The sequence below is a fragment of the Phallusia mammillata genome, chromosome 4, assembly GCF_965637545.1.
Source record: "Phallusia mammillata chromosome 4, kaPhaMamm4.hap1.1, whole genome shotgun sequence".
Taxonomy (NCBI): domain Eukaryota; kingdom Metazoa; phylum Chordata; class Ascidiacea; order Phlebobranchia; family Ascidiidae; genus Phallusia; species Phallusia mammillata.
In genome coordinates, this window is record NC_137255.1 from 16,193,552 (window position 1) to 16,203,360 (window position 9,809).

The following is a 9,809-nucleotide window of genomic DNA, read 5'->3' on the forward strand; positions in this document are numbered from 1 at the left end:
ATTTTTAAGGTGGAACTTCGTGTCTTTCATCTCGTAGTCAAAAAATACACCAGTCCAAGAACATCCTACAGAAAGCAAACAAATATAACTATACCTTACAATCTAATACACTAACTGCTCAACGATTACGAACAGATCGTTACCCGTAAATAAATAGACCATTTTCGGAAATTTTATTTGGGAAAATAAACACGGCCACGACTGCTTGCAGAACTAAACCAATAAACGTCGAGGCTTAGTTTAACAGATAACAGTTGCAGGCACAAGAAAAAATCTTCTACAGGTTCAATATGAAAATGGTTTATTCTCGAAGACGTGGTTCGTCGCTTGACAGGGTCCATTCAGTCGGAAAACCGGGAGTCGGTAACTTAACGGAGGAAACCGGCTTTGGACTTTCAACCACTTCTGCTGTCGATTCACTGAAACCGAAAATTTGATAATTTAAAACTCAAACAACCAGTAACTTTTTCTGCGGGACTTTTTGATGATTTGTTCATGAGAGTATCGAGGTGGAAAATCGCTTGTGATGTCGCCTGCCGTGATTCGTGACGTGTAAGGATGTTGTTTTCATGGTGGATGTGATTCGACAGGATTTGGAAGTTCTGATACGGGGGCTAACTGGGGTCATAAGTTGGTCACCGGGGTGAAGTGTCTACCCAGTGTCCCAGCATATGGCGATTGCGTGACAACGTACCTTATATAGAATTAAAAATGCCGTAATGAAAAATCACTTGTTCATAATGGTCTTAAAGGTAGTTAAATGTTTTTCATTAGTATGAAAACAGATACAAATGAGAAAATGCGTGTAGATTTTAGTTTTAGAAATGAAACTCGGACACACAAAAATATCGTCATTTCACACAGACCACTCTATAACGCTCACTCGAAGTCAATTATTATCATCCATAGAGTTTCCATCAAATATGTGGGGCCGGGTGTTTCACGGACCGCACCTAATCGGTGGGTCTTCAAAAAATGCACTGCGGCATTTAGGTGTCGCCCGGGCATATCGGATTATAGGGCGAGAAAAATTCTTTCAAGTCTGCTCTATCACAACAACTTTTACACACTGACGCTCATCTTTCGTCAGTGTGCAAGTGGCCTGGGCCGATTGCACATGGGATAAGGAGCACCGTAAACCCTTGCTACTTTCATCCCCGGTGACTGTCCCCTGCCCCCTGGCCGATTATCGAAATGCGTGAAACACGAGAGGCGTAAAAGCAACACGTAGGCAAATACGATTAGGCCAACCTTCTGTGATCGTCAGAGCATGAAGAGCAACAAGCGTAAAGCCGACGACCGACTCGGCGATCGGATGACGCAGCCTTTGTTTATCACAAAACGCCAATCACCGTTTCTTTTTGTACAAAGTACGTTGAAAATGGAAACCTGTGACAGACAGCTCCTTACCCGGTGCGGAGAGGGCTGATATTGAACCTAGAACAGTGTACAATGAACTTTCAAAAAATCTGACCATTCATTTTTATATTGTCTCATTTTTATAGTTTTTAACGCACATCAATGGACATTTGAGCGTCCGAATTCAGGTGTCCAAATTCATGAGCATAAATCTACATAACACAACAGCCACCATAACTAAGACTAAAAATCCAAACAAAAACCCTCAACACAGATTTAGTGTATCCTTAAAGGCTTTCGTGCCTGAGAAAACCAATCCACCCTTGACCTCCAGAAGGGTAATATTATTGCTTCCTGACAGACGCAAATTTTTTTTTGTGCGTCCGTGTCACCCCCTCACCCTGCAGTTTCAACACACCGTTAGCGGAGATTGGATGGTGTTAACGCCTTTGGGCAAAGCTTGATGGGATGAGCGTGAAACCGCAAAGGCACATGATATCATTCGATGCGGATGCGGAGTGATGAAGGTGATTCCTCAGTGAGCCAGCATCCAGCGCAAACCGGGTGTCAAGTTTCGCGAGGGTGGTGTCTGAAATCGACTGCACCAAGGCATGACAAATCTCAGGCAAGCAGAGGCGCGTCACTTTACACCTGGTATATTCCCAGCGCGGCCCCCAAGTTCGTTTATCACAACTAAGGCGGATGGATCAATTGGCGTTGCCTGTTTACCGAAGACATCTCTTAGTTAGCGCATCGCGGGGATCTGCGAGTTGGCTATAGGGCGTCTTAGTGCGCAAGCAGTCGCCCCCCAACAAAATTGCTGTGGCTGTTTGCTGATCGACCGCAAGAAGTGTTTGAGCCCAAACGTAAATCTCCGCCTAATCTGACACCCCGTAAAAAGCGCAGCTGCATACCTGTTTAAGGCAACTGCGTTATAAGGTTTGCTCAATAACGAGAATCCCTTCAGCAAATTGTTTTATCCATTGGCTGCCCACGCATGGCACGTATTCGACTAAGGACAAGATCGTGGTTCTATTTTGTTGGAATCGACAGCGTAAACAAAGCTAAGACAACAGGTAAGGTGATCGGTTTGTTGATAGAGATCCGCTGGAACCGATGCGCTTGTTGTTTGTGAAAGCTCGATGGAAAAGCCAAATGATACGCGCGCGAAAATGTGACCGCACCCGCCCTAGCGATCGTTTCCAAATCTCACTTGAAGTTTGGAAAAATGAAATCAATCATTTTTAGAAAAAATGTGAATGTTTACAATGGAACCATGTGTAAGGGAAACGATTTATTGCCGAAGGGTTTGGCTATCTTTTAAATACTCTGATGCAGTTCTGTTTTACTTTGCGTAATTCGTTGTTTATAGGAACCAAACGGGGTTTATTAGCCATCTGACATTGATTGACGATGCGTTATGTCAGCGAGTGACAATTTCGTTAAATGACTCAAAAATCATGTTTACCCACAAGGATGGCGCGAAGCGAAAGAACGCAAACCGCAAAGCGAGATTCCTTTCCGGGCGCTTTTCTCCAGGGGACGCGCGACAACGCCCGTGAGAAAAGTTCAAGTGCCACGGTCGACACATTCCGTGATTGTATAAAACAAAGCCAAGTATTTCGGCATCAGGTATCGCGTGGGCAACAGCGCACCATCAACAAGTGACAGACTTTAAACAAAAAACGCGGCTTTACCAGGTCGAATCGCAATCCACTGTGCGGGTGGCACGTTTCATTTGACGAAATTCGTCACGACGTGAAACAAAACAACCTGACCCCAGAGCTAACGTCGCAGGGGTTTTCCCCAGATAAACGGTATTGAACAAAACGGTTGCATGACCTCAGGTTTGTGACTCCGACCCGGTGTCTTGCGGTCCTAGGCAGAAGGCTCTGGGAACTGATGCAACGACCTTTTATATATACGTTCCAAATTGAGAGTTACCACACACGATTTTGCTTTTGTTTGGGTTAATGGGTTCACGAGTCAGGTTCAGAGAGACTAGGTTTGTGAATGTCTGCCAGAAAACGATAAGGGTACCGAGAGCGACGGACGGCTATTATGTTGCTCTTTGCCACCACCAGGTGGAATTGTTTTACCTAGATTTGCTACTGTAATTTTGGTTCAATTGTTGGTTATTGAAATCAATTTGATATTAAAACATAAAAAACTTGTATATTTAGAAGTTTTGTTATTTCATCTAGTTGTGCATGACGTTAATCAAATTTAAACAAACCTTTTTCCTTCTAGCTGTTTGGCTGCACCACTTTCCAGTTGACTAGTGGATTGAAATGCACTCATTACCACAAATGGGGGAGTTACTTTTCTTCTGGCATCTCTTGTATAATAATAGTTGTCTGACAGTTTTGCATTCACACCAGGAGGTATATTTGGCTTGGGGATAGTCCTACCAGAAAGTTTTCATAAACATCTGAATAAATTGATATTGTAAATGTTAAAATGTTCATACCTTGGAGACATATCATCCTTATAGCGAAGCCACATTTTGTTTCTCCTCTGTAACATGGAAAGTTATTGGTGAAAAGAAATTGTGTTCACAACAAAAACAACTTACCAAACCAAGCCATTTTGTAATAGCTGAAACAAGAGGTGTTTGCTGTGACATTTTTGGTGTATTTCAGTTACATGCTACATTTAAACTAACCTGTTGGAAAGAAATAAAGCGCAAACATTAAAAAAGAACTTTTGAATATTAATAAGCAAAGCAGAAGAAATGGAATTGAAAATAATTGCAATTTGATGTTTATTCTTGCCATAAATAGCAAACCAAAATTCACAATCATTAAATGTGGTGGTGTTTGACTAATTTTATAAATATATATACAATCTACAGAAAAAGCATTAAGGCAGGTTTATGACACTCGAAAAAACTTTTGCACCCGGGTTTGTTGCCAACATGTATGTTCATGGTTTGCCATCAGCTGTTACGAACGTCTGCATCAGCTGTTATGCATGTCAACTGTGAGATTGGGAACTTGGCTTGTTCTGTGAAGCACTGTTTTCTATGGCAGTGATTTTTGGTTCACTTTGCAACATGCTACGAAGTGCAAGCTCTTCCACTTGTAGTCTTTTTAATTGATCCTGCAACTTGTCTTCGAGTTGGGATAACCTATTTTCATCCTCTTTCAGGGCAGCCAACTTTGCAGACATTTTTTTATGCCAATAAAATGGTCCTGCAATAAAAAATGCCAAAGACTAACATGTTGATTTAACAAGATTTTTAGTTTAAACTTGACACAATATGAGTTTGTGCATCCATAACCTCTTTTTCCCAAGTCTCTGATCTGCAGTTAGAGTTATTACTAATTTCAGTAACTTTAATAGCTTTTAATTTGGTAACATGAGTTCCTTCAGGGGTGTTCTGGGCACCCAAGACATGTCCAATCACCATGACAAAATCCCCAATTTTTACTGGGTTGGTTAAACTCGGAAGATTAAACAGATCGGAAACCAAAGCTTTGCCAGTTCCATCATCCACAACGATAACACCACTATCAACTTGAATAACTTTTCCCTGAATCCAAACATTTGAAACTGTTACGAGGAACTCTGAAGAAAACGATTTGTTCAACATGTGCATGATCCACCTGTTGTATTTGACATCGCTATTGTCAGGTTGGTTATTGGGTGATATCGTATTTAACTGAGAAAGCAAAACTTTGTACGCCGGTTCATTTAGTACAGCAGAAACCATTGTAAACAATAAACATTCACCTTATTAAAAACTAAAGACTGCAAAAGTGCAATTCAACTATCTTTTGGCAAACAAACCATAGAATACTAAAGTAATCCAGGAACAAACCATTGACATTGATCGATATAAACAGTACGATCATCCAGTTTATCGTAAACGTAAGGAAATCGAAAATTATTGTTTGAAATGAAATTTAGGAGTCTATTTGATGACAATTTATCACACAAAAATACTGTTTGCGATTTATAATAAGTTAAAACCAAATCGCCTGTTGCCTGCATTCTTACAGTCAGTGACACTTGTCCAGCGCGTTTATAATGCACCAACGTTGCAAGTTTTTGTGGCACCGACCTCCAGTAGCAAAGCTACAGTAAGTACATCATGACACACATAGTTTAAACTAAAGTAGTAGTGGTTCCAAAACAGTTTCTGGTCGCGTAAAAATTGGGAGTCCTGTAATTTCACCACATTGGCTACCCTATTCCAGATGGCAAGTCCTGAGGAAAAAATGGGCGCTCGCACTTTTTTTGACAGCAAAGTTTTGCGTAGGGTCCGTTTACGTCATAAATATGATCATTGCGGTCCTTCGATTATAACGTTACAATTAATAGAAAATTGAATTTTAACGTGAAGATTATACTAACAAAATTACTAAATCAATGACATGTGTGATGTAACCATAAAACTGTTGAGCGTCGTCCTGTTGGTTTTGAAATAGGCTACAATTTGTTTTTGATAAAAATCAGTGGCGTCTATAAGACACATTGAACTAGGACCAAGAATGGTTCACATAATAAAACTATGCAAATCAACGCAAATCGAATTATGCAGTCAACAAGAAGTTAATTGGAAGCGGGATGTTTAGTTTAAAGTGACAAAGGGACGCTTCTCTCCGGACGCTCATTAAATATGCAGGCGCGTGCATTTTTTCAGCCGCTTTCCGTTGAGAAGGCGCCTCCCTCAAGGTAATGCCGATAAATTCAAATATACGGAGTCATAGTTACCAAACGTGTGTCTTCGACGTAGTAAACAGGTCTCAGACTTCAAAAAATTAGTCGCAATTTGGTACAGAAAAGCTACCATGCTATTTGAAGCTCTTGGACTAGAAGACGTAATGTGGTTGGCGGTTGGTGAGAATGCTGAGAGCAAGCATACGGAATCAGCAGTAATTTCAAGTCAACATCAGGTTGTTTGTAGTGCGAACAACAATAATAACAACTGCACGAACTTTGAGCTGATAGGCCGCCGTGGTGACGAACTGCCAGCAATGCACACAGCACAGCCTCAGACAGTACCTCCGATATCAACCGTGATGAGTCGTCTCCATCAACCCAACAACATCAGTCAGCGCGCCGATTGTGCCAACGGCTTTTCCACCTTGATTAATAGTAACGCATCGCAACAGTTTGTAAATCTGATAGAAGAAGATGATTTGGAGGAAGATAGCGATTGTGAAAACGAGTTTAGTGCTCTCGATCACCAAACACCGCAAGACCTAAGTTTGATGTCAAGGCCGCTACTTGAAACTTCAGTTTTTCCAATGCAAGTAACCGCCGGGAACGAAGCAGTTTGGTCGTGGAACAATCAACAAACTATGACACCAAATTCATATGGACACAATGGCTTCCTTTATCAGGACGATCACTTAAATGGATTGAGAGAACATCTCGCTGCCAGAAAGGTAAAACAATGCATGCAAATTTTCGCGGTTACAATTGCTTACTTACATAATATTTCCACAACTAAGTATTGTGAAAATTTAGGAACAAATAGAGAAGGGACATTAAAAACAGATTAATCAAATCAAGACTACCAGGCAGTGACCAAAAAATATTTTTCCACTGATGAATACAACATTGGTTCATAAACTTTCAGTGAAAATATATTCCTTTAAGACGCGTTTGCGGTTGAGGCAATGACTTTTTTTTACAACTTTTGACAATCTAGTGGCATTTTTTTATTAATAGGAATGGTAAACTTATTAATAATATTGTGAGCATCAAAATCTGCTGGATATAAAAAACATTACTATTTTGGAAAAAAGTTTCGATTGAAATAAACATGTTATAGGCAATCCAAAAAATACAAATCAAAAATCATTGTCTTTTTAAAATGTGTATTTTGTTTCGCGCCAAAATGCTTCCACTAACCACGTGGTCTACAGACTAATTGTAATTGACGCAGCTGCCCCTCACCGCTGACCGGACACAAAGAAATAACAAACAATTTCGCGACATCTGCAAATAGGAACAATAACTCTTGGCGCAAAATGCCCGCTTGAGATGGCCTAATCGCTGTTATGAGCTGTTTCCTCATTATTCATGCAGAAACGGAACACGCCCATGTATTTGCCCGACGGTGAAACAGTTGCAAATCGCGGCACGCGCTTCGCAAATCCGCGGCCGAGGTAATTGCAATTTAATTGCGACACGCGACTCGGGCAAGTCATCCCCGTTCCGATTTTAACGCCTAATCCACTTTGTTGGCTGGAATGCAGCTGCCGGAATACCCGATTCTGTCCTCTGCATTTGTCCAAAAACATAACCCTATGATAATGGTGTTGCCGTGCTGCAGGCGCATGTTTTTGAATATGTTTTCTTGCAATAGTAACCCGATCCGATAGTGTTAGCCTAACGACCATTTGCGTTGGTCTGCTATGCGAGCATGTCTCGATGGACCGAACAAAGGTCACTGATAAAGTGGGATATGTTACGGTGTAAGCATATTTTGCGTAAATATCTCACCAAGTATAGTTCAGATAGTAGTACAACTTTGTATTGTGACCCCGATAAGTCCAACTAATATTTCTTTTTCATCAGAACAATGGTCATCGACAAGCTTCCCGTAAAAAGCGGCGACAAGCAGCAAATGCGAGAGAGCGACGGAGAATGGAAGGGTTAAACAACGCATTTGATTCTCTGAGAAAAGTGATTCCTTCTATCAGTCGACGAAGGTAAAATAATGAACCAAAAATGCTATAATAAAAGCATTTGGTCAGTGGTTCTTAAACTTTTCCTTACGATCTCTGAGAACAAAAAGATGAATTTAATTTAGGCCCCAAAAACTCAAATTGCCAACTGCGTGGTGACGTCATAGATGGAACAAAAACCATTGAACCAGTACATCGAAATAACACAACTTTGCAGATAGATTGCAACCGATGAATGTTTAACTACAAAAAATTCCAAGTTGTTTTTTATTTAATTCAAGTTTAGTTTATTGAAACATCGTTTATCCTTGCGTATTTTTTGAAGGCAACAATAAGTTTTTGCCTCCACCAGAGAAGGTGTTTTATGTTCATTTTATTTAAAACACAAATAAAAAGTTTTCATTCTACTTCAGAAAATTGTCGAAATACGAGACATTGCAAATGGCATTGAGCTACATTGAAGAGCTTGGTCGAATCCTACAAGAAAAACCCAATCACGATAATGATGAAGACGAAAATGACGACAATCAGTCACATTCTTACAATAATAAAACGGACGAAATGGAACCAGAAAGCTGCCAAGAAATTTCATCAGACGAACACGACACCTTTCGATAGTTTCTCTTATCAGATATTTCTTCATTTTGTTGATGCCAAGTTCCGTCTAAAATGGGTGCTGTGCATTAATTTTTTTATGTGGTGTTTTGCATCTCGCTGTGATCGTAAATTGTATGTTTGTAATGCAATAAATTTGGTGAAAACTACCTAAATATTAAGAACATTGCAGTTTCCTTGTTTTGGGGGGAAACCAGACGTTATGAATAAATAAGTAAGGATAGATGGTTTGCGTCAGTTGGTCTTCGCATGGGAATGTCTCTTTACGTGACATCGCCTCCACCTACATGCTGTTCCCTTTGAGAATGAATAATGTATGAAAAAACTATCTCTGGTACTTCATCGCGGCATAGATGGCCTTGGAAAAATACTACAACCCCAAAACAAATTGCACGAAGGTTAGAGTTAAGACGAAATAAGCAACTTTGTATATCGGACACGATTATATGCGATACACTCGGAATACGGATAGCTTACAAAAGTTATTTAGGAACAGGTCCTAGAGTTGAACACTTCATGATTTCAAGCCAGGAACGCACAACATTTTCGCCAAGACGGCCACATCGCAGATCCTTATTTCACCAAAGGCCGCCAAGTGTCTTGTTTTGGCCATAACTTTTTACGTCATCATCTATATTGTGAGACGCTTGTGGTGCCTGTTTTTTTTGCATTTTTTGCGCACAATACAAATAGTCTGGCGCATATGACTATCACGCTGGTAATATTCTTTTCAGTCCCACAAATCTATTTAGGGCAGTTTGGAAATCCAAGTATTTAGCGAAAGAGTTTCATCAACGCCACGGCCACCAGTACATATATTTCAATATACTTGTTCAGGCCGCAGAAACCTGTCCCATCCCAGCGGCCACATGCGAGCAAACCGTCGCAGGTTGTGAGCCATGCTCGGTCTACGCATAATTCAATTTACGTTGTGTGCAACAAAAAATACGTAGGCCGAGTAAGTATAGGCGTGCCGTATTTTTTTCAGCCGGGACGTTTTTTTTCTATTTTACTTACTATACGAATGGCTTTAGTACGGTTTACGGCAAATTTATCAAAACATATAATAAGTGGACGTAGCAAAAGCCAGTGCTGGATTAACCATTAGGCAAAGTAGGCACGTGCCTACAGGCCAGTCAAAAATCCAGGTCTTTGTGACAATGATTTGGCAACACTGATAATTCTATTTTT

General features: G+C 40.5%; 2 protein-coding genes across 2 annotated transcripts; one reads left to right on the forward strand and one right to left on the reverse strand.

Annotated features, from left to right (window-relative positions):
- Positions 1-150: 150 nt before the first annotated feature.
- Positions 151-4,337, reverse strand: LOC145224794 (NADH dehydrogenase [ubiquinone] 1 alpha subcomplex subunit 7-like). The gene is made up of 4 exons (XM_080091374.1): positions 3,935-4,337; positions 3,830-3,876; positions 3,596-3,766; positions 151-419 (listed from the first exon to the last, which is right to left on the reverse strand). The coding sequence occupies exons 1-4, from the start codon at positions 3,983-3,985 to the stop codon at positions 302-304; spliced, it is 387 nt and encodes a 128-aa protein (XP_079947500.1). The 5' UTR covers positions 3,986-4,337; the 3' UTR covers positions 151-301.
- A 1,713-nt stretch (positions 4,338-6,050) lies between these two features.
- Positions 6,051-8,767, forward strand: LOC145225238 (uncharacterized). The gene is made up of 3 exons (XM_080091926.1): positions 6,051-6,755; positions 7,894-8,027; positions 8,417-8,767. Exons 1-3 carry the CDS (start codon positions 6,156-6,158, stop codon positions 8,619-8,621), a joined length of 939 nt encoding a protein of 312 aa, XP_079948052.1. The 5' UTR covers positions 6,051-6,155; the 3' UTR covers positions 8,622-8,767.
- Positions 8,768-9,809: the final 1,042 nt, after the last annotated feature.

Bases quoted from the DNA above. Each gene is read 5' to 3' on its own strand.
- LOC145224794 (XM_080091374.1), bottom strand. From the start codon at position 3,985: ATGTCACAGCAAACACCTCTTGTTTCAGCTATTACAAAATGGCTTGGT. The intron at 3,877-3,934 runs GTAAGTTGTTTT...TCCATGTTACAG, and splicing joins TTACAAAATGGCTTGGTTTG to AGGAGAAACAAAATGTGGCT. The intron at 3,767-3,829 runs GTATGAACATTT...ACTTTCTGGTAG, and splicing joins AAGGATGATATGTCTCCAAG to GACTATCCCCAAGCCAAATA.
- LOC145225238 (XM_080091926.1), top strand. From the start codon at position 6,156: ATGCTATTTGAAGCTCTTGGACTAGAAGACGTAATGTGGTTGGCGGTT. The intron at 6,756-7,893 runs GTAAAACAATGC...CTTTTTCATCAG, and splicing joins AACATCTCGCTGCCAGAAAG to AACAATGGTCATCGACAAGC. The intron at 8,028-8,416 runs GTAAAATAATGA...ATTCTACTTCAG, and splicing joins CCTTCTATCAGTCGACGAAG to AAAATTGTCGAAATACGAGA.